This window comes from Gossypium hirsutum, chromosome A13 (genome assembly GCF_007990345.1).
Source record: "Gossypium hirsutum isolate 1008001.06 chromosome A13, Gossypium_hirsutum_v2.1, whole genome shotgun sequence".
Lineage (NCBI taxonomy): Eukaryota > Viridiplantae > Streptophyta > Magnoliopsida > Malvales > Malvaceae > Gossypium > Gossypium hirsutum.
This window is the reverse complement of record NC_053436.1, coordinates 90,170,964-90,195,990: the sequence shown is the minus strand read 5'-3', so window position 1 is coordinate 90,195,990 and position 25,027 is coordinate 90,170,964. Positions and strand designations below refer to the sequence as shown.

General features: G+C 32.5%; 1 protein-coding gene across 1 annotated transcript; it reads right to left on the bottom strand.

Annotated features, from left to right (window-relative positions):
• Positions 1 to 1,085: 1,085 nt before the first annotated feature.
• LOC107895143 (40S ribosomal protein S19-3) lies at positions 1,086 to 2,664 on the bottom strand. Its single transcript, XM_016820382.2, has 4 exons — positions 2,462 to 2,664; positions 2,259 to 2,349; positions 1,989 to 2,172; positions 1,086 to 1,278 (listed from the first exon to the last, which is right to left on the bottom strand). Exons 1-4 carry the CDS (start codon positions 2,543 to 2,545, stop codon positions 1,206 to 1,208), a joined length of 432 nt encoding a protein of 143 aa, XP_016675871.2. The 5' UTR covers positions 2,546 to 2,664; the 3' UTR covers positions 1,086 to 1,205.
• Positions 2,665 to 25,027: the final 22,363 nt, after the last annotated feature.

Sequence of the window (25,027 nt, the reverse complement as noted above, 5' to 3'; positions counted from 1 at the left end):
AATTATAGCTATGTTTGATTTGTTTCTTTAAATTGTTATGTTTAAACTAGTCAATTTGGATGAAAATTCGATTAATAAAATCAAATCTAAAATCGATTTTACTATATATATAAACAGTCAACTGAACCAGATTAACTTGAAATTAATATTCTAGTTACTAATTTTGCACTCCTTGTATGCGCCACAGTATCAAGAACTGCAGTTTAAGAGTTTTTAGTGTTTCTATATTGCAGAGCTAAGCTTGTTGGACTATGGATGTTTCCAATTCTTCCTGTCAATAGTCGCTTGCTTCACCAGCTATTTTCTTTCTAGATTCATTATCCAGTCAAACACGTGTATGAATTTGTGTCATCTTGCATTAGCAATAACCAAACACAGGTATAAACCTATGTTCTTCTATATTGATAACAATGTCGATATCAACGACTTAATCCGCACATCTTTAAGTTTACTAAATGTTTAATGTTTATCTTATTTCACATTTTGTATATTTTTTGTTCTTCCAAGACTCGCTAGTATATTTTGTGACATTTTGAGTGCCTTCCGATTGCAGATGTGATTGTATTATTTCACATTTTGGCTATTAATTGGCGCTTTAGTCCACGGTGTAAACAAGTTTAATGTTTAAAACCCAAAGTGTTTATATGAACGTACATCAACTGATACTTTTTTGTCGATCAATATCGAATCCAATCCAAGCTTAAATATATCACGTTAGTTTGCAGAAGTAAAAAAATGGGTGATTTTCTTCCATCGAGCACTTGCTACATACATATTAAGAGGATGTAGTAAACCAATATTTTCCAAAACAAAAGAACAATGTTTTCAGATCTAAATATGAAAACTCCATTAATTCAAAATATCCTCAATTTGAGTAATACAAAGAATCTGGAAATCCAAATCTAAATTTAAAATCCCAAACCCTACATCTTAAAAACATTTTCCTGGAACCCTCCAGATCCATTTATGCAAAAACTTGATTCTCCATATGTAAAACACCCAACTCATAGGAATCACGATGATCAAGACCAAACATGCGGCAGAAAGAAAATATAGCATACATCAGTTTTCAATAAAAATCAAAATCAAAATAAATTCAGAACTTAATATACCAAAACGGAAAATGTTTAAAACAGCTTCCTATGAAAACCCAATTTTCAAACGACTAAATCTCAGGAACATGAAAAACATAAAGTTAAAATTTCTTAGATAGCAACCGCAATCCTTCCAGCTACTTGGTCCAGATCCCGTTGGCCGTTTGATGTGATTCTCCTACCACTGTTACACACATGATATATATTTTAGTTTATATAAATAACAGATGCTAATCATATGCTATTCTACTCATATACTTCTTATTTAATCTATTACTCAAAACTTCCAAGGTACTGGATACAAGCATATATATATGTTACATGTATATGCTTGATTTTTAATATGGTCATATATTTAGAAAATCATAGCTCATATTCATGTATAAATATATGTTGGTAGTTCATGGTTTAGGTAATCCATCTCACATTGTCTAGAAGATCAAGCTCAAAATGTGCACAAAACAATTGAGTTGTAAAGACACATAATGTCTTGCAAAAGTCGTCTACAGTATGAAATAATATGTTGGAGGCATATTAAGACCTTAATGAAAGTATTATACAAGTCTCAAAATCCTCTTACTTCCTTGATTATTTCTTCTCGTTTTCATTCTCTAATTTTCTTAATACATGATATATAATACCTGAAATCCAACATTTGAATCATATCCTAACACATTGCTATGATCTTAAAACTTAAGAGAGATTAAGGTGTTTAGGATACGATTTAAAAGTTATTTCTCCTCCCAATTGAAGATATGTTAATTTGCATAGCTATCAATATGTTGTCACTTCCATTGACCGCGGAACCAACTATCTCTCAACAATACCAAATAACTAATGCCATGACAACCCGAAAATATAAATGAAAAACAATTATAGAACATAAAAACTCACCCTTTAGGATCAATATCAATGATGTTGACATCCTGCAATTGCTGAAGTATGTGACGAGCAACAGATCCACTGCTCTTGCAGAAATGGCGTGGGCGACTTCCATTTCTCTTAGCTCCTCCGTAGATCCTCCTAAAGGCACCAACACCAAGAACTCCCCTCAAGTATATTTTCCTAGCCATGGAAGCTACAAAGGGACACAATTTATCGCTCATGAAAAATTTACATAATGGTTAATTAGTGTTAATTGGTAAGGGTGACGAATGTAAATACCAGCTCTGACATAGTACCAATCAGGGTCATAGGGTGGAAGCTCCTTCAGTTTACCGGTCTTGACAATATCAGTCCATGGAGGAAGCTCAATCTGTGTTTTTATTGTGAAGGAAAAAAAATCACATTAAGATACTAAGAAAACGTTCTAATTTGCATCTCTAACAAATCAAATTTTGTGAAGACTTGAGAAAAAAGAAGAATACCTTGCCGGAGCGCTTGAGATGGGCGGCATAAGCCTTGACGAACTCGTGTGGGGAAACGTCTTTAACGGTTCTGGCTGCCTCCATTTTTATCGCGTGCTGCGACTATCACTCCGTGTGCGGCTTGCGAGATGTATTTTCATCAGACTTCTAGGAGTGAAAGAAAACACTATATATACCACGAATTAGGGTTTAAAGTTTGGGCAAGTTCTGGCTGTGTTCGCCAAATTACCTATATAACCTTTTGCAAAGTTTCTTTTTTCATTTTTCCCAACCCCAGGCCCTTAATATTGTAGAAATAAATAATTATAAAAAGAAACTAATACCAACCCTAGATTCATATTAGTACTTATTTAATAGGAATAATATTTGATGCACTATTGTTGGTGCATAAATTTCATGTATTATCGATAAATAATAGTATGACACATCATCATTAAATAAAATAAAAAAATAGTTGAGTACTTATAAATAAATACTAATAAATTTATTTAAACATAATTAAATAATAATTAATTATAAATAAATATTAATATATTTTGAATTTAAGATCTTGGGTTTAAAGGTTTAGGATATAAGATTTTGAGTTTAGAGTCCTGGATTTAGGGTTAGGATTATAGCATTTATTTATAATTAATAATTATTTAATTATGTTCAAATAAAGTTATTAGTATTTATTTAAAAGTCCTTCACTATTTTTTATTTTATTTAATGATGAGGTGTCATGTTATTATTCGTTGCTTTATTTAATATACTAACTAATTTATAAAGTATAATTACTCGGCTTCCAATGGTGTTGGAAAATGCGATTTTGAAACTCGTTTCCGTAAATTGAGTCCATAAATGAACTAAATTGTAAAATTTCAATCGCTATAAAGTTTTAATTAGGAGAAGGCTTGGGGACTTAGATAGCAATTATCCTGGGGACTAAAATGGTTAATAAACTAATTTTAATTAAATATTAGTGGATGATGAGGGTGGATGTCATTAGAATTAACTACTTGAAGATTAATGTATAATTAATTAAGATTAAGTTAATTAATTAATTTTAAGTGTAAACTAAATCTAGTATATAAACTAAAAGTTAGTGGAGAAATGTTATCATCTTCTCCATTTCTACCGTCCACCATTAAAGAACACGAGAGAAAAGCCTTAAGCATTTGGCCAATTCTGGCAAGTAAGTCCTTAAGCCATTTTCTTTTACTTTTATATATTTATAATCATGGGAGCTTGATTTAGCAAACCCATGTATCAATTTGTTCAATTTTTGAAATTTTGATAAGTTTCCATTGTTAAGAAATTGAGGAATTAGATTTCAAATTGATAGAAATTAAGTTTACATTATGAAAAGGACTAAATTATAAAGCTTAACAAGCTTGATTGTTAACTTTATTGAATAAAATGAAAATATGTTATGAAATTATGTTAGGAATAGAAAGTATAGGGTCCCTGATGAGTAAATGTGAAATCGAATTTTAACCCAAAGCTTTATATCGAAAGTTATACTTGTCTTAAGTTTAGGGACTAAATTGAATAAAATGTAAATTATGCTTGAATTTGTATTCAATTGTGAATTGGGTGGAAATTTATATTTTTTATATGCTATATGATTGTACGTATCTAAAGACGGCACCAAGCCGTCGAGAGGGAAAGGATCAGAGAGAGTTGAAGCCGAGTGACACGAAATCTCGATTTATACTTTTATAATTCAAGATCGATTTATTGTTTGCATAAACATGTTAATTGCATGATTGAATATCAAGGTGAGTATATAATGATTGTATGAATCAATTTGTTAAGATTGATATTAAATATCGAGATAGTAGACTAAATTGAATAAAATAAAAAAAATAACATGAATTAGTTGGAATATGATATGAGATATGCAAAGTGGATAGAAATATGTTACATGATGCAAGATACATGTGTATTGAGGTTGAATTGAATTGAATTGAAATTGTGAAAATAGAATGTGAAATTATATATCAAACGGATAATGTAATTGTGAATGGAACATTAATACCCTATTAGTTGTTCAAGTTGAGTCGGATATAGTTGGCATGCCATAGGATTGAATTGTGTACAGGTTTATGTGCTTTTTGTGCCAGAATGTGATTCGTATGCTAAGATGCACTTTCTGTGCTAGGATGTGCTTCGTGCGCCAACATGCACTATATGTGCCAGTTTCCCTTACTTTGGTTTATCTTGTGATACACTTCAGTGCCAGTTTAATGTGTTGGTTGGACGATCCGTGTATCCGTCTGAATCTGGTCAGGTTAATAGGGGTTATAAATTGTAAACTTGATAAATGATATCGAAATGAAATGAAATGGTATAATGCTATGTAATCACTTGTGTGTATAAGTGTATCATAATAAAGAAAGTATATAATTGGCTATGAGAATTACTTGAAAATGAGCCCTAAGGCTGAAACGAATATGAATGAGTCGATAGACTCTAGAAAGAGATTAAAATGATATATTAGATAGTTTATTAGTGTTGAATGATCATGGAATTGGATGACATAATGTTACGGTATAGGTGTTAAATTCATAATTGAAAATAAACGTTAAATGACTTTATAATAGGTAATTGACAAGTAAATTGAATTGGTTAAATATGTTGCAATGTTGAATGGATTGGTTTGTCATTTCTATATGTATGCTCATATGTATATAAGTTAATGGAATTGATTGGCATTATTGAAAATGAATTGGTTAAGTATTGAATATATATATATGTTTTGTAACATGTTACTAATGTCAATGTTATATCATCTTGAACCATGAAAGTAGTATTGAGATTTATCACTCAACGTATGTTGTTTATTCTATGTGCAATTATAGGTATTTCTTAAATTCTCAAAGGTGAATCCAACATCCAGATCACAACCTTCGACTCAAAGAAGTTTGTATAACTCTTTCTATTTTGTTCAAAGGCGTGTACCTAAGATTGGCTAGTTTCAAGTTGTAAATATTGGGAAATGTGCCCATATTGTAGTAAACATGTTATTGTTTTCTATTTATTTGAACGATGAATAAATAAATAAAGTTAATTTCACATTTCACTATTATGTCTTTTGTATTTCTATCTTTTATATTTTGTGTGCATAGCGAAATTGTGACAAGCAAATATTAGCTCATTGATTGTCTAAGTTCAAACTAAAGATAAGTGGCATTGTAAGAACATTTACATTACGAGAAAGACAATTTAATTCAGTAGATAATCTAAATAAGTCTGTAATCCCGTAAAAGAATCGAAGTGAGAATTTGATTCAAATACTAAGAAGGATTATTATGTCGTCTACAATTCCAATTGGGAAGATGACTAGTCTTAGCTATCGGAGCAATTGACTCCACGGATAGAGACATAGACGTCTTCATTGGTAGAATGATACATTGGACTGGACCCAAGATGAATTAATTCTGAACCCATTTGTGAATTAATTCACTTGTGACATTCATGGTGTGATTTACCTAAATCCTAAGTTAGTCACTAACCATGCGTATGCAACTCATGTGCTTTAATATAAGTGGAGGCTTATACTCTAAAGATGATCGAGCCCATAGCCGGTATGTTGGGTACATGACTTGTGTATGGTATGGCTTTACTAGCAATAGTGGAATTCATAACTCAATTAAAGAGTTAATGATATCCTCTCATTGGCATTGTGTGGATTGATAAATATGGAACATGGTCACGGGTTGCTTATTCTCGAACAAGAAATTTAGCACAGCCATTTGTTGACAGTGGTCATATTAATCATTAAGAAGACACAATGGTGACAATGAGATAAAATAGAATTGTATTGAGTGAACGAATTTAACTAAAAGGAATCGAGGATATCACATGAGGGTAACAACATATAACGAGGTCATTGGACAAAGCAGTTGGATGAATTGCTTTCGTAAAGAGTATAAAATAAGGAGTTTTCACTCATGGTACTTCTTGTGGAATGACTCCATGATTACGTAATTGCAAATTATCAAAACAATAATTCTGGACATAATTGCAATTACTAGAGCCTAATTGTATATGTCCGATTGGTCCTTCCGCTAGCTCAACAAAACCTCGATCAGACTCCATTTGAATCAAAAGAAAATTTTACGACTTTGGAAATAATTTAATTGAGTCGATTTTTGATGTGGAATTAAATTAGGTGATCATGAAATTGTTCAACTAGAGAATTTGATTAAAGAATTTTCTTAAAAAATTAATTTCGAAAATCTAATTGATTTTTGAAAAAAATAATTTTGATCAAGTAAAATTAAACTAATCAAATTAATTAAAATTAATATGATATTTTTGAAAATTAATTTTCAAGTCAGACAAATAGCCAAATGGATAATTAAACTTGAAAAGTGGACTTAAGATCGTAAATTGAGCCCGGGAGCCCAAAATCGAGACCAAGACCTAAAAATTAGTCAAATTGGGCCCGATATGTGAAACCGGGCCAACGGTCCAACCGGTGGCTAGACCATACTTGTGGGTTGTCACTAACCCGGACTGAATCGATTGTAGCCGAATCGGCTTGGGGTACCGTAGGGGGGTCACACCTGTATCATTAGACACGACGATGTCAGTGGCTACAACGGTGGCATCCCGGTGGCCGATGGCGATTGGTTTTCAATGGTTGAGCGGTGGAAGAGTTACACTGCTACTGGGACTCTACTAGAGAATTTGATTTCAAATTAACTATTTAAAAAAATAATATTATTTTAATAGTTTAATATTAAATTAAATTTAATACTTATCGTAATAATATTTTATTAATTTAATATTAAAGTGGTTATCTTAATATTAAATTTAATCTAATATTTATCTTGATAAATTAAATTAAATTTAATATTAAAGTGATTAAGTTTAATTATAATTGAACTCTATAAACTCTCCCTATATAAAGAGAGCCTTGAATCATTATTTTATACACACTTGAATTCAAGAGAAAGTTGTAGAGAGAAATTTCTCTAAATAGATTATTTCAAAAAATTTCTAGAGATATTTTTTATTTACAACTTGACCTGAAAGTTTAAAAAATTATGAAATTAGCCCACTAGTAATTTTTTTAAAAAAATTCTGATTCGAAGTGAGCCCACATTCGACAGACGTGAGCTTGAGGATAGCAGAGAAGACTATTCGGTCGAAGCGCTCATCTTATACGAATCGAAAAGGTACAATTTTGATAAATTTTTATTATTTTAGATATCAAAACCAAGATCTTGTTTTGGAAAAAATTTTAAAACTCTGTTTTCCCTAAATTTATTTTCCGTTACATTTTTCAAACTCGATTTTTCCAACAATAAATGGCCAAGCTTCAGTAATGTTGTAATGAATGAATGAAACAAGTAATGGTTCATACAGGAAATTGGTTTTGTTGTGTTTGTTGTATAAAGAACTTGTTAAATGTGCTGGATGGTTAATTGGGGTCTTAGGGGCAACCATTGTTGCCATATGTTTGGTTGAAAACAAATAGAAATTGGAGTTATGGTATTCTACCAAGAAAATCGCAACACCACCCCTTAGATGTCGCGATGCTAGCCATTCTTGTCACTACATCCCCTATTTGAGGTCACGACATCAATTCTGTAATGTTTTGAAAAATTTTCAATTTGGTCTTCAAGCTACAAAGCTTGCTTATTGTCTTCAAGGTTGCAACACCGAACCATGGCAATCATGACATCAGCCTAGGAAGTTTAAAAACCTTACAATTTAGTCCTTGTTTAACCCCATGATAAGTCATGAACTTTCATAAGCTCTTATTTGACCTGGAAATGATTATGTATCATATTATACACGTATTATGTGCATATTTATGTGTTTAATGGTTGAATTTGTATATAATTGATTGTAGTTGCTCTGACAATGAATGTGGCATTCTGTAGCTTGGACTTGGTGATCAAGTTGGTTATGGAGTGTTACACATCAAATTCAATTTATCATGATATATAATATTTTATTTAATGTGAAAGTTTCAATTTCCTATCCGTATATACAAATCAACAATGCACATTTAGTTTTTATCAATTTCATCAAGAACCATTTCATAAAAATATTATACAAATTCCTTATTAATCCTATCACCAGTCAAACAAACATAAAACAATGTTATTCAATTCTTTTATACTTAATTCATCAAGACATGTCTATAAATCCTAATGTAACACCCCTAACTCGTCTTCATCACCAAATTAGGGTTATAGAGCATTATCGTATAATAAAAAACATAAACATCATAATATTTAAATAAATTAGATACACTATAAACCAATCATTCACATACATTTTGTCCCTAAATCGAGTCTTTGATGCCCTAAAAACAGCTTTGAAGCAATTCAGACTTGAACAAAATAGAAGTTTTAAAAAAAAGTTGTAAAATTTAGAAAATAGAGGTCACACAGTTGTGTGGCCAAGCCGTGTGACATCACCCTAGGGCGTGTAAATTTTGAACAAGGAACACACGGCCGTGTCCCAACCTGTGTCCTCACTTGTGTAACTCATCCTAATAGGGTCACACGGCCGTGTCACACGCCCGTGTGATAGGCCATGTAACTCTTTGAGTTGCCCCACACACCCATGTGCTAGGCCATGTAACTCACTGACTTGAAACACTAAGAAATCCCAAATGACACACGGTCGCATGACAACCCGTGTCCTAGGCCGTGTGAACCTAAAAATGTACATAAAATCAAGTCATTCATAACTAATGCATGCATAACTAACCAATCCATTTATGCACACTTTCAATAGGTTCAAACACCATTCAAACATACATAAACATGTCATTTCAATCATCCTAAATCACCTAAAATCAAAACATCATTTACCTAAACATATTACCATTGCCTCAATTCATGCATAAGGACCTAGTTCAAATATGTGTCAAAACATGTTACAAATTAACCATCTTCAAGCCATCATCAACATACCATAAGAACCTTATTTACAAGTATTCAAAAGTGGCCAATTTGACATGACTTGTTAGAGCATTAAAGTGTACCAAGTCAACCATAGGTTTTAAAGCATAAACATACCAAATCACCATTACAAAACAACCTATACATGCCATTATTAACCTTGGCCAAAATACACAAAACAACTGACGAGCTTCCAACCGATCGAGCTTCCGATAATCTATAAAACAAAGAAAAATAACTACGTAATCAATGAATGCTTTGTAAGCTTGTATAAAATTTAAACAAAACTTACCACTTCTATAACATAAACTTTATATTAAGAAAAACCATTACCAATGTCCTAAGTTTAGCTTAAGCCTATTCAAGAACCATCAAATTCACAAGTTAGTAGATTCCTTAACATCACATAAGTTCATTTATAACATAAGTGATTTTCATGAGATACATCACAAATTCATCAACCTTACCATAAAGTCATGAACATTTTCATTAACTTACTTATCGTTCCATTCCTTTTCTTACTAGTTGAACCATCTAGAATTACATCGAATACTCGGGAAAGCTCACACATAGTGTGCCTTTACATATAACGGTAACCTTTCCTTTACATCATTACTCACATGAGCTGTGAAATGGGCCTGCTCGCATGAGTTATGGTCAGAATGTAAGCTACACGATGCTGCTCACACGAGTTGTGGAGAATCCGTAACAAATACAAGACCTCAGCAATCGATAAGACATTCAAGACTAGAACCCGAAACATGAAATCCCTAATGACATGTCATTTGTATCCTAAGAATTCTTAAGGTTCAACCGGGACTCGTTATTCGTCAATTCATTATAACATGGATACATTTATAAACATTGATTCTTTTATATTACAACAACATATCATATGTTCTATTTAGCTAACATTAAAACGAACACAGTTCATACGAACATACCTCGATAACCAGGGTGTAGAAGTAAAGTCGAACTAGTCCAAAGCTTTAGCTTTTCCTCGATCTAAGTCCGAATATGGTTTATCTTGATCTAAATAAACATTTTCATTCAATTAGGTACTTATATAATTCAATTCATAATTCATGTTTATGCAAAATTATAAATTTTCCCATAATATTTTTAACTTTTCACAATTTAGTCCATAAGATCATAACTTAAAATCTAACCATTTCAACTTAATTCCAACTTAAACCATGATGCAAGAGACCTTAAAGAAACTCATATTTATCAACAATTCACAATAAAATCCTTAGATTTATACCTTTAACAATTTAATTCTTATTTCCAAAATTTATCAAAAGTCATTTAACAAGACTTATTTATTTTTAAACAAGGACTCATAATCTATCAACTAACATAAAAACCTATTCGAAAACATTCATAGAAAGTCCCTCAACCTTCAAAAATTTTGCAAATTAACCCTCGGGCTAGCTAGATTAAGCTAAAACGAACTAAAACTCATATCATAAAAATCATTAAAAACGGGGCTCAGAATCACTTACATGCAAGATAAAAGCTTAACTGAATGCTCAAACCCTAAAACAATGCTGATTTTTGGTTGAAACAAAATGAAAGGAAGAAGATCATGACTTTTTCTCATTTTCCTTTACTTAATTTTTTATTTTAGTTAATCAAATACCATTTTAACCTTATCATTTATCAATAATTTCAATGAAACCTTATCTATGCACATCCACTAACCCTTCAATTGGTATATTTATCATTCAAGTCCTTTAGTTTAAGATTTCAAAGCTATTGAATCCCTTCTCAACTTTTACCCTTTTTATGATTTAGTCCTTTTCACTTAATTAACTATGTAAACTTCAAAACTTCTTAACAAAATTTTAATACAACCTTAATATAATCCCACAGACCTATAATAAATAATAAAATAATAATTCACTCGTCAGAATCATGGTCCCTAAACCACTGTTTTCGACACCACTATAAATGAGCTATTACACCTAAGCTATAATTTTCATCAATATTCCAATAAATTTAACTACTTAATTGATCTATGTAATGAAGTCAAATTATGCTAGCACAATCCAATTTCTCTATCTATCGCCCACTTTTACCTTGACCCTTGATGTTCCGACCTTTTCGTTACCTACGCTCGATACTTCGCTTACGAAAGGGTATTAGTTTCACAACTAATGAAAACATAGTCAAATAAATAAACATAAATGCATACTTTATAGTTAAGTACCTTTATAGCCTTAATATCTAAAATGCTCGTATCTCGATATTTACTCAATCAAATCAAAATCTGACTTCGTATTTATTCTTTAGGGGCCTTAAATTATCAATCCATGGCATTTATTTCCAACAGCTTTCATTCTTTACAATTTGATCTCTAATAACTCATAATGATCTTAAAGCTTTAAGCTTAATCTAACTACATTCCAAGCTAACCCACTTCATCTCTAATATGTGTTGGAAAAAATCTGGTTCAAAAATGTTTTTTTTGCACAACGAAAAAAATAAAATTTTGAAAATTGAGCCAGTTTGTGATATTTATAGTAATAAAATTTTCTAGAAATCGCACTTGTGTTTTGGGCTAGACGGACCCTTGTCCTTCTCAGCTTTCAATTGAACGACTTTCTCCGCTGTTCTTGTACCACGAACTACTTTGAGTATGGACTCAAACAAATTCGAATCAAATACGAAACCAAAAATTATTTTTTTTACTTTCAGTGGGAAAGTAAAACTTTCTCTCAAATAGAAACCGGTAGACTTGCAATTCCCAAAAAATAGAATTTATTCTAGAAAATAATTTCCCACTACTTTTTTGCAAAATAACAATATTGAAAACTTAAGAGCCTTGTATTTCTCTCTTTTTTCATGTGTGTCTTGAAGCCTACCAGTGTCATTTATTTATAGTGAAACTTAAGAGAATCCTAGTTAAATTGGTTGAACCAAAATAATATTTATTTCATAGAAAAAACTCTAACTCCCTACTATTAAGGAGAGAGGAGCGACAACCTTGGGTAAAAATATTAAAGTTTGTCGTCCCCTTGTTTTCATCAAGAGGGAATTAGGCATCTCCCATACTGGGTGCAATTATATATGTTTTCTGGACTTTTAATCCATCACTTTATAATTTAATCCAATCCAATATATGTTTTTTTTCTATTTCCTTAAACAAATATTATTTTCTAAATTAATTTAAATTAATGAATTTCACAACTAAATAATTTTCTCAACTCAATTCTAATTTTGTTAAAATTATGACAACGTTACCGTAAAAGAATCTATGAGAAAATATATTTAATTTTTCTACATTCAATGGATTCAAAATGAAAAATTAATTTAAATCTATTTTCAAACTTCAACGAATTAATTAATAATTCAAAAAATCATAAATTAATTCTCAGATCATTTTCATACCTAGTGAGAAACCACATTCATTTCCGAATGTAACTCATTTCTCTAACTTTATATTTCTATCCACTTCAGTTCATTTGATTAAACTTGTAATTTATTTATGGTTTCAATGAGCTAGTGAAGGGACTGGTTAGAAAAATGTAATTAGGACTCAAAATATTTATAATTAAGTTTCAGCTTTTCACCTATTAATTATAAACTCATTTAGTCACAATGTCATTCCACTATAGTATCGCGATTGAGCTCTCCCTAATATCATACCATTACAAAAGCTACTTGATTAGTACTCATCCAATGACATTTTCATAAGTATGTTTCCCTCATAGGACTTCTGTAACACTTTTTACCCAATCAGAGACACTGGATATGAAAATCGGGTGTTACCACATACAAACACTTAGCATAAATTTTAAAATTCATTTGTGCATAATCCTTTTTCAACTTATTTCATATTATTTAATAATTTTTTTCTGAAAAAAGAGATAAATAAAAGGTTAAATAAAATATTTCAAGAATACATCCAACTCTTAACAAAAATACATAACAACACAAAAATTTGTTAAAAACAGACTCCCTTAGCGTAGAGAACTATACGCCATACTCCTAAGATATTTTTGTATGCATAGTCTCCATGCTTGTCATTTCTTTGGCGCAATTTTGTCTTGGTCTCTCCTGGTGAACTCTTTTAAATTGCCTCCCCTAAAACATGAACAAAACTCTTTTGTAGTTGAACTCTTTATCCTGAAGACTTTGCATTTCTATTCTGTCTTTGGCGAAAACTGTAACAGTCCGGTTGTGACCCTAGTCGGAATAGTGGTTTCGAGACCACGTAACCGATTCTGAAAAATATTTTAATATTATTTTCTGTGTCTATGATATGTGAATTTATATCTGCGAAGTTTCTGTGATTTAATTTGTCTGTTCCTGTGCTTAATTATGAAAAAGAATTTAATTGTTTAAAGTGTAAAAGTTGTGTGCTAGATGTTAAAGCACCTATTTGGCTTGGCTTTTAAAATAAAGGTCCTTGCATGTCAAATGTACCATTTGTTTTAATGGTGGACAAATATGGACATGTAGTTGGTAAATTTAATGTTATTTCATTGAGGGCAAAATGGTAAAAGGTGATTATAATGCTTAATATAATAAAACAAAGCATGCAAATGGTCATTTTCACTTTTTTCATACCGAAATTGAAGAAATAAAAGCTAGGTTTTCATGTTTTAACATTTGACCATTGAAGAACTTGATTAAGGTATGAGTTTTTCTCGGTTTTTGATAATTTCTATGTTTCTGTGATCATTGCTTCGTGTTCTTCAAAACCCGTGTCTGAATTTCTATTTTTGTTGAAGATTATGAAATGTGCCATTGATGATTATATGAGCTTTGTGATGTTTTTATATGGATTATGAAAGATTATACGTGAGACTATCATGTTTTGTTCTTGAATTTTTTATGGAATTGAGCTATTTGGGCTAATTTGTAAAAATGGGGTTTTGAAGGAATAAATTGTGAAATAAATATGTTATTCGGACTCGTATGGAAGCTATGTATATTCGGCCAAGCTATAGTCTTGGTGAATTTTGCATATTTGTGATTTTGTGAAAAATGGACTAAATTGTCAAAGTGTGAAAATGTAAGGGCTAAAATGAAAAGTTCCCTAAATATGTGTTCATGGATTATTTTGAATGAAATAAATGGTTGAATGGTTGAATTTGAATTGTAATAGATCAAGAACAAAGAAAATCAGACTTAGATCGAGGGAAGTCCAAAATAGTTGAATAGTCGACTCGTTTCGTCCAAAATCCATACGAGGTAAGTCGAATTACAATTACGTGTTAAATTGACTAAATTCTGCACATACAAAATGTAATCTATATTGGAAGGCCTTGAGAGCCTGATGAATGAATTCCGATTAAATTATGATAATATGCTAGTATCTAAAAAGCTTTTTATGTATCTAAAGGAATGTGAACATCGATCTGAGTTATCGTGTAAGACCGTGTCTGGGACACAGGCCTTGATTTGAGATTTACGTGTAAGACCATGTCTGGGACATCGGCATCGTATCTGATTTCGTGTAAGACCCTGTCTGGGACAGAGGTATCGATACTGAATTACATGTAAGACCACATTTGGGAAGTCGGCATTGTTCCCGTTTATGAGTATCTGTATTGTTTCTGAACTGTCTGATGATAGAGTACGAGATATGGGAATGAATATATGAAATGTATAATCTATACAGGTACGTTTGTATCGTACTAAATCTCTGAATATGAAAAATTTTGTTTCTGTGAAATAATGAATGTGAAGTATGTATGGAAATTGGAAATGAAGCATGAAATGTATACAAGCTAATGAGCATGGTTAGGCCGATGAATTACTCTGTGATACGGCTATAAATTCTTGCTATTGACTTTTACTTTATATGCTTTAGTAGTTAAACCAATTTTATTTTGCTTACTAAGCTCTTTGTAGCTTACTCTGTGTGATTTCTGTCTGTTTTATAGTTATCGTAGCTACTGAAGGCTCAGGGATAGTCGAGGATTGTCACTACACTATCGAACTCATTTTGCTACTTTTGAAAGTGTAAATATTTTAAGTATGGCATGTATAGGCAAGAATGTTTATGTATTTAAGCTTTGAAATGTATATATGTTATGCCATGAGAGTTGGCTAGAAAATGTTATGTTTGAGCATAGTTTTGGTATTTGGTTGGTGATGCCAAATGGTGTATGCTTGTAATGTTTTATGATCTAATATAATTTGGTCATTTTAAGTATGAATTGGCTGAAAATTGTGGCATGAATGTTGTTTAATGTTTCTTGTAGGAATGACCCAGAAAGGGGTGGCAAATTGGCTTAAACCAAGACTGCATTGTGCACACGGGCGTGCCTTTGTGGCCATGTATGCAAACCGGTAACCTCCTAAGACCACACAGTTAAGACACATGGGCGTGTCATATGGCTGTGGACTTAAGTCAGTAGCTAGCTATGTACCACACGGCCATAGCACACGGGCGTGTCTATTGGCCGTGGGTGAAAGTCAATATGAATGCCTTGTTTTGGCACGGCTGGTTTACATGGGCATGTCTGGTGCCCGTGTGAGGCACACGGCCTGGTTACAAGGGCATGTGACCTCAACAGAATTAAAAATTTTCTAAGTTCTGAAATTTATGAATGTGTTCGATTTAGTCCCAACTGTCCTTAAAAGTATGTTTTAGGTCTCATAGACCTTCATAAGAGATGAATTGTTGATGATTGCCTATGTATTAATATTATGTGATATCTGTGATTCTGAATTGGTCTGAAATGATCTGTCTGTCTGGTAAGGCATCGTAACCCTAATCCGATGATGGTTACGGGTTACAGGTGTTACAAAAACAATCATAATATCGGATATATATTTTTATACATCGTGTACCATAATTAACGTTTCAACTCTCACTTTTATTACTTGGCTAACTCTAGACCTTACTAGATGATTTTTACCTTCCATTTCTCTTAAGAAAATGAAGGTACTTCTTCATAAAATTTTCTACACTGAACCAACTTTCAACTGATTTCCTCTTCAATCTTACACTTTACTATTTCCTAGAATGGTTATGCACATATACTAATCCTTAGTTGATATGTACTAATTAGTCTTGCATTTGGAAAAATCTCATACTAAGTTGGATAACTATTAGACTACTAGTCAAATCTTACCTTGATACAAATTAGAAACAAACTCGTACTGATGATTTCAAATCATCAAGAAGAGTCCCAAATGTCAATGTTATATATCACAAGAAAAACCAAAATTAACCAAAAGCTTAGATTCCAAATAACCCTAAAACAATACATAATACTATTTATATATGACGAATACTAGATAACTTAGAGTTTAACCCTTCATAGCGTAGACAAACTCAGACATACTTTCTTTCAGGAACCTCATTCCATTTGATCACAAAGCTAACCAAACTCAAACAAACTTTCTATCTTTAAGACTTGTAAATACATTCGTCTTTTTCCATCCCACTATTGTTTGCAAGCCAAGATATTTCTCTAGGTTGATAATACGCACTCCAAGCACTATTCCTACTTGTTCCTTCCGCTCAGTGATAACATTTCCAGTAAAGTATATGAGCGATTTATCAAAATTAACCAACTATCCAAACACACCATCATATTCTACCACAACCTACTTCACTGCATTTTCTCCTTCTATCGTTGTCTCAACAAACAAGATACTATCATGTGCAAAAAATAAATGTGTCAACAATAGTTTGCTTCGTCCTACCCTTGACCCTTTTGTTATCCCCTCTCGCTTAGCCGATTTAAACAAACTCAAAAAACCCTCTACACAAATTATGAATAAATACGGACTCAACGGATCCCCCTACTTCAACCCTTGAGAAAGCCAGAATACTTCAACTTGGACCCCATTAAAAATCATAGAATAAGACACTATATATATTAGAAACACGAAAATATACACACTTTTCCATACCCTTTTTAACTCAAATTTCTTACAGTTTTGGTAAAATTCATGTCGAAAATATATAATAATTATAAAATAATTAAACTATACTTAAATTTTTAACATGTTGAATTTAATTAATTTTATATCAAGTTTTGATTTATTTTCAATAGATTCGCACAAAGGACGAAAAATGGCTCAGTAGACACTATTAGAAATGCTAAACCGAGAAGCGATTTTAAAGCATAAAGGTGAATTAATTTTTCAACCTAAGACAGTCCAAATTATGAATATTAATTCATAATATAATTAATTTTTAATTTTAATCCAATTTACTTTGGGTTAAATAAATTATTATTAATTAATTATAAAATGTAACGCCCCAATTTTCGGGAATTCTGTGAATGTTGGCATAGGTTTAATTATGTTAGTGGGCCTCTAGAAGGCCCAAGCTTAAGATAGAACCCGGCAATTTTAGTTAATTTTTGTTCCATAAGAAAAAAGGGGGTGAAATTATGAAATAAAACCTAAGTGAAAATGTTTGAAAATGCTATAGGCTAAATTGAAGTGGCCAAATAAATAGGAGTGCAAAATAGGAGGATTTGCATGACAAACCTCCCATTTTACATGAAGTGGCTAGCCATCATGTTGTTGTAGACAATATGAGCACTTTATATCCATAATTTATGGTACAAATTGATACAAATTGATAATGGGTTAGGTAAATGTTCCATGACAATGGATTAGGTAAATATTCCATGACAATGGATTAGGTAAATATTCCATGATAATGGGTTAGGTAAATATTCCATGATAATGGTTTAGGTAAATGTTCCATGATGGGAATTTCATGTCTTTTGTATTAAAGAATTAAATGGATGAAATATGAAATTTTATTAAAAGAAAAAGGGGTGAAAAGAACAAAGTTTTGTCCATTTTTGTTCATCATAGCCTAAAGTTAGAGAAGAGAAAGGAGAGGAGAAAGCTCTTAAATGTTTGGTCACTTGGGGAAGAAAATTGAAGGTAAGTTCATGGTAGTTTGCTTCTATCTTGATGTTCATGAGTTCTTCTTGATTCTACCTTAACTCTTGAAGCATATTTTGGTTTTTGGTTGTATTGTGAGCATTTGGTCATGAATTAAAATGAAGGAAATGGTTGTTGTTTCATGTTCTTTCGATGAAAAATGGAAGATAGGTGAAGTTGAGCCAAACAAATGAACATGCATGTGCCTTAGATGCTAAAGGGAAAAATCGGCTAACATGTTGTGCTTTAAAATGATGAAATGGAGATTATACTTAAGTAAAATCATAGATATGTGATGATTGATTGGTAATATACATGTTTAAATAACATGCATGCAAGTTATGTGTGAAAGAGTGAATTTGGTAATAAATCTGCTTGGGACAGCAGCAGTAACGTGACTTTGGAAAATCACCATAAATTGTGGGAGATGAATTAGAAGCTGAATAAATTATGTAATTAAAGCTTGTTGAGTCTAGTTTCAAATGAAATAAACGAGAACATATTTTTAATTCTGTACAATGAGAAATTTGATTCGTAATGAAGAGTGGTCAGATTAGTCAAACAATGAAACATGCGAAACTTTGAGAAAAATCTGGTATTTATTGGCCAAACCAAAAATTCTGAAAATTTTATGGATAGAATATATATGAGTCTATTTTCAAGGAAAATTAACGGAACTTGATTTGGAGTTTCGTAGCTCCAGTTATAAATGATTTAGTGACTGTTGCTCAGGAAGACAGCTTGCAGTGAAATTATGATTATGTGGTAAACATTGACAAAAATTTGTTAATGAGTTACTTATTGTTTTCTTATAAGCTTGCTATGATCTGTAGGTGTGGTTGGCCGAATATTGTAAGGGGTTAATACGTAGTTTGTATTTGAATAGTTAGATTAATGTGTTAGTAATCCAATTGTAGGCGGTTCGTGTGTGGATTTCGTCAGCATATCGTCGCAAACAGGTGTGTAACTAACACCCTCTTTCTTAGTCTGGATCGGCAAAAGTTGAAAAGCCGAAATGCCGAAAATCGGTATTTTGTAGATTTGCAAGTGTGCGAATGCTCGTGAGGTAAATCGATTAATGTTTTTGGTAAGCTGCAAAATTTGGACTGCAAAGTGCATGATTTCTGTGCCCTCGATATTTTTGGGCTTAATGGGCCAAAATTGGAATGATGGGCCAACGAGCCCAATTCGGTAAGAACCCTTGGTACGTGATTCTGTTAGTACGTGAAAAGTAGGAATATGCATGAAAAACCCTAAAATAGATAAACTACTGAAATACCTTTGAAAGTGGAAAATTTATAGTTTTACCCCTAGTAGATAAATTACCGAAATACCCCTAGGGTTAAATTGACCTAAATGCATGTTTAACTGTTGTTATTTACTGCATGCCATGTTGTTATTATCTGATGCATGGGATTGGGATATTGATGGAGGAAGTACTGAAAGTGGCTTGTCCACGTACTGGAGGCTTTGCCTCAATTTACTGTTAACTGAGCAGCAAGGCTGCAACTGTGGAGTGTTGGGCTGGGTGGGTTGAGCTATTCCCCACATGGAGTTAGGATTGGTACGGGTGGAGTGTAGTGGTTGGTGGGTTGAGTAGTCTCCCCAAATAGGCTTGCATATGTTATTGATGTTGCATTTATTTTGAAATAGGCCTATGGGCCATACTGTTATCTGAATAAGGGGCTAAGGCCTAGTTTATTGTAATCTGAAAAGGGCTCTGGTCCAGTACCACTGTTACCTGAATGGGCTTAGGACCAATAGGCTTGACCTGACTTGGGCTTTGAATGGGTTTTCCTTACACACTGAGTTTCCCCAAACTCACCCCTTTTATTTTCATCCACGCAGGAAATCCCAACCATAGTGGGCTTGGAGCTGTGAGGGAATTCGGAGTGGCCACCCGTTTTGAAAGTTTGGTTTTCTTCTGGTGAACTGAACATCCTATTATTTACGTTGAGGTTTGGGTTTTTAAATATAATAAGGCCGCTTAATTATTTTTGATGGTTTTAATATGTATTACTAATATAGGTATTACTTATTTTAACTGTTGAAATTGGATAGCTTTAGGGCGCGTTTTCAAAAAAACAACAATTGATTTCAAAATAACACGACAACAAGCAAAGCTTCCGCAATGAAAGTAATTTCCAAAATTAATCACTTTTCCTAAAAATGACTTAATCAAATCGGTTTCCTAGAAATATACATGGCGTTAAGGTGTGGCAATGGCGGTGTGCATGTCTAGGATTGGATCCGAAGGGAGCTAGGTACTTAAGTAGTCCGATAGACTCATCTCCTCTTTTCCGGTTTCCTACCTGGTGCACAGCTTCCATTCACTTTAACCTATAATGAAATTATCTTTTAAAACACTAAGTAGGTTTTTTTGGATCAACAATATAAAATGTTTTGAACGCTTCGATGTGGCATGTCGGATCCGGCCATAACGTCTGGGTCGGGTTTGGGGTGTTACACAAAAAGAGGCCTAGTTAAGCTAAACCAAGAAAACCAATCCAACCAAGCACTGGGTAGCCCAAAACCGTCCCACATGCTGACCCAATCAGCTTGTTTGGCTGATTATTTGGCTTACAAAGTAGCCCCTGAAGACTCCTTGAATTTGCATTCAAACCCTCTACTATTCATGCATCTCTAACTTTGCCCCTACCTTAAAATAGCAAGTTTGAAACCTTTAAACTTGCCACATGTGAGGCCGGCCATGGGGGGACTCTATGGCTGTATGTTTTTGCTATTTTTAGCAGCCTATACAACCTATAAAGCCCCCCATTGGCTGCTCATTTAAAACACATCTCAAAACCTCTCATTCTTTCACTTCTTTCTCACTTTCTCTATTCAATCTCCTTCCGTTGTTTTTTATTTTCTTCCCCATTCCCTTGTCGATTTCACCTCTGAAAAATAGTCCTTCATCCACCATTTGGAGTAGCATTCAAGTGTTCATGGAAGTCTCATTTCAACAAGAACAAGCAGAGAAGGAAGAGTAAAGCAAACTAGTTAAGCCTCAGAGAAACACCAAATTTGATTCTCGTTCCTTATCCTTTTAATTTTATTATTGTTGTTATGAACATATCTATGAATAATCGTGTTAGGTTGATTGCATTTTGGCCACTTAATTTATTAAATTGTGTTTGTGTTGTTATAGGCCATGGTAAGATGTTTGATTAAGTAAAACCGTGACTAAGTTATTCTTGCATTACAATTGTAAGGTAACTAATGAATTAATGATTTAAATAGATTGAAATTGTAATTAATTGACACAATACTTAATCAGTGCATGTTTAATCATCTAAGGTAGCTGATGGTTAAATTAGCAACGGTATCTAACGATACATTAGCCCTGCATAACTTGCAAAATTATTGTAATTAAACTGGGTAGGAATACATTTTTACCGCACGTAATCTTTTATGTCCTTATGAGATTGAATTAATTGTTTGAATTTGCATAGAGATATGTACAATAGATTATTTTAATTTCATAAGTATGTATGTGCATTAACACATTTCTTATTAAAATTGTTTAATCGGTTGAATTGACATAGAGATATAGTTAAGAGATAAATGAATTTTGGTAGGTGAGTATTTTCATAAGTTAGCAAATTACCAAGTTGCCGTGAATTTATTTGTAACAACATGAACATGAGTTTAGTAATTCTAAATTAAGAAATGTAATTAATCTAGCACAATTATGTCATCTTGATTAAAATCATCTTTTGAAATCGTGCATTGGACCTTTTATTTTATTTTTATTTATTTTACTTAGTTAAAATCTTAGTTTTTAATCACATCCTCAAATCAAAATATTTTTCTTCACCAAAGTTTTCTAATTGCATTTGTAACAATCCGGTTTAGACCCTAGTCGGAACAGTGGTTTCGAGGCCACAAATCCGAGTTAGGAAAATATTTTAATATTATTTTTCATGCTTATAATATATGAAGTGATATCTGTGAAAGTTTCGCGTGAATATTTGATCGTTTGTGTGCTTAATTTAGAAAAAGGACCTAACAGCATAAAATGTAAAAGTTGCATGTTATATGTTAAAAGTACCTATTTGCTATGGCTTCTTAATTGTAAGTCCTTATATTGCTATTATGCCATTGAAAAGATTAATGGACATAAATGGCCTCATGTTTAATGATTAAATGGTTTTATAATAAAGGGTAAATTTGGTATTTGGTTAATATGGTAATTAAAATAAAACAAAGGCATGAAATTAAGCCATTATCATTCATCTTTGGTCGAATATATCAAAGAAAAAGAAATAAAAATTCAAGCTTAAGGTTCGACACTTTTTTTGTTTGATTAAGGTATGTAATTAACTCGGTTTTTGATAATTTCTATGTTTTTGAAATCGTTGCTTAGTAATCTTTTAAGCCCATGCTTCAATTTTTGAATTTGATTATGATCTTAAGATGTGCCATTGTTGATAATGTGAGTTTTATGAAGTTAGATGATAGTAAATGAAATATATGTGTTAGATTACTATGTTTTGTATTGAGATTATTGATGAATTTGAGTATTTTGGGCTAAATTGTAAAAATAAGAAATTGAGGGACTAAAATGTGAAATAAATGAAATATGTGGGCTTATATGAACTCCATGAAAATTCAGGCTAAGCATGTGTAAAAGGAAATTTTGTGTATTTTGTGATTTTATGAATTAGGGACTAAAGTGTTAAAATGTGAGGGCTAATTTGTAAAATGCCCTAAATGTGTGTATATGGATTGTTTTGAATGAATGTGAGATTAAATAGTTCAAATTTGAATGTGTTTAGATAAAGAACCAAACAAAACGGAATTAGACCGGGAAAAGTCAAAAGTCGTTGAGTAGTCGATTCCGTTCGTTTGAATACATACGAGGTAAGTCAATATACAATAAATGTGTTAAATTGAATTATTATTTCTTATATGATATTTGAATTGTGGTAAATGGATATGAGATCTAAATATATGAAATCCGAGAAAGTTCTGATAATGTGACGACGTCCGAAAAGTCCCGTACGAACTATAGGAATAGCTAGGATACATATGCCATGACATAGGATTTTCGATATGTGATTTCATGTAAAACCACGTTTGGGACGTTGGCATCGATTTGAGATTTATGTGTAAGACCATGTTTGGGACATCGGTATCATATTTGATTTTGTGTAAGACCCTGTCTGGGATAGTAGCATCGATACTTGATTACATGTAAGACCACGTCTAGGACGTTGGCATTGTACGAGCTTTTCGAGTTATCCGCGTATCCTATTTGATTCCGTACAATTCAACAGGCATTCCGAGAAACAACTAACTATGTGGTTGTATATCGACTCAGGTACGTTTGAAATGTACATCATGATTAAGAATTAAAAGGTAAGTATTTGAACCTATGTGGACATATGAAATATGTATGAGCTATATGAGATTTATAGATATGTAGTTATGCTTTGCCATGATATATATGATTGAATTGAATTTAAATTATGTTATGTTATGTGATAAGTTTATTTGTATATGGCTTACTAAGCTTTTGAAAGCATACTTTGTGTGTATTTTCAATTATTTTTAGATATCAAAGCTATCGGGAGATCGAGGATCGTCGAAGATTATCACCACACTCTTGAACCTTATTTTGGTACCCTTTTGAAAATGTATATATCAAAGTATGGCATGTATAGGCTAGGACTATTTTGATATGCTTTGTGATGTATATATCATACCATGTGATATGGCTAGATTAAATTGTTTTAAGAAGTGGTATGTTATGATGTGTTCATGGATGGCCGAGAGAATTGGTCAATTTGGTAAGTTTTTGGTATGTGCCTATTTTGGAATTTGGTAAGGTTTTGGTATGAGAATGAATGAAATGAATTGTAGTTATGAAACATATGTTTTAGTATGATTTTTGGATTATGAATTGGTATGATTTGGTATGGATTTAAGCAATGAAAATGGTTAGTAATGGTATGGCATAAATGATGTACGTATTGTGGTTGAAATTAGTTTAATTTGTGGTGCTATTGATGCTTATTATATGATTGTAGGGAAGACCCAAATGGGTGGCACATTGGCCTTGTAAATGGCCTATTTTTGCCTACACAGGCTGAGACACATGCGTGTGTCTCAGCCGTGTTGCTCGAAGGCCATTTTGAAATGAGCCTGGGCAGACCATATGGTCGCACACATAGGCGTATGCCAAGCCGTATGGCCAAGTCAGTTCTGAGCACGGGCTAGACTGTAACACCCCAAACCTGGCCTAGACGTTATGGCCGAATCTGGCGTGTCACATCGAAGTGTTTTTCAAAAATTGATCTTTTAGGTAAAAATTCGTTACTGAATTTAAACCCTTTTATTATTATTTAACAAAAGTTCTCGCCAAAACGTTTACTGTGACAGCCCAAAGTTGACCCTAGTCGGGAAGTGGTTTCGGGACCGCTAAACCGAGTCACCGAAATGTTTGAATGTGATACTTATTGTCTAGAATATGTAATTATGAATGTGTGAAAATTTCAAGCTTCAATTTGGTTGATTTCATGTGAATTTAGTCAATAGGACGTATGTGAGAAAATTCTAAAATGTGATAGGTCAATGTGTGAGGACCTATTAGTGCATGTGGACAAAGGGGGGACTTGCATGTCAAATTCCCCCCCTACTAGTAGTGGCCGGCCATGACAAGCATGGTAGACCAAGTTTGATGGCCAAGACATGTCATAGACATGTTTTGTTGGTGCATCATGGGTGGAAAAAAATAAAATAATAGGCATGGAAATTAAATAATGAAAAGGAGTAT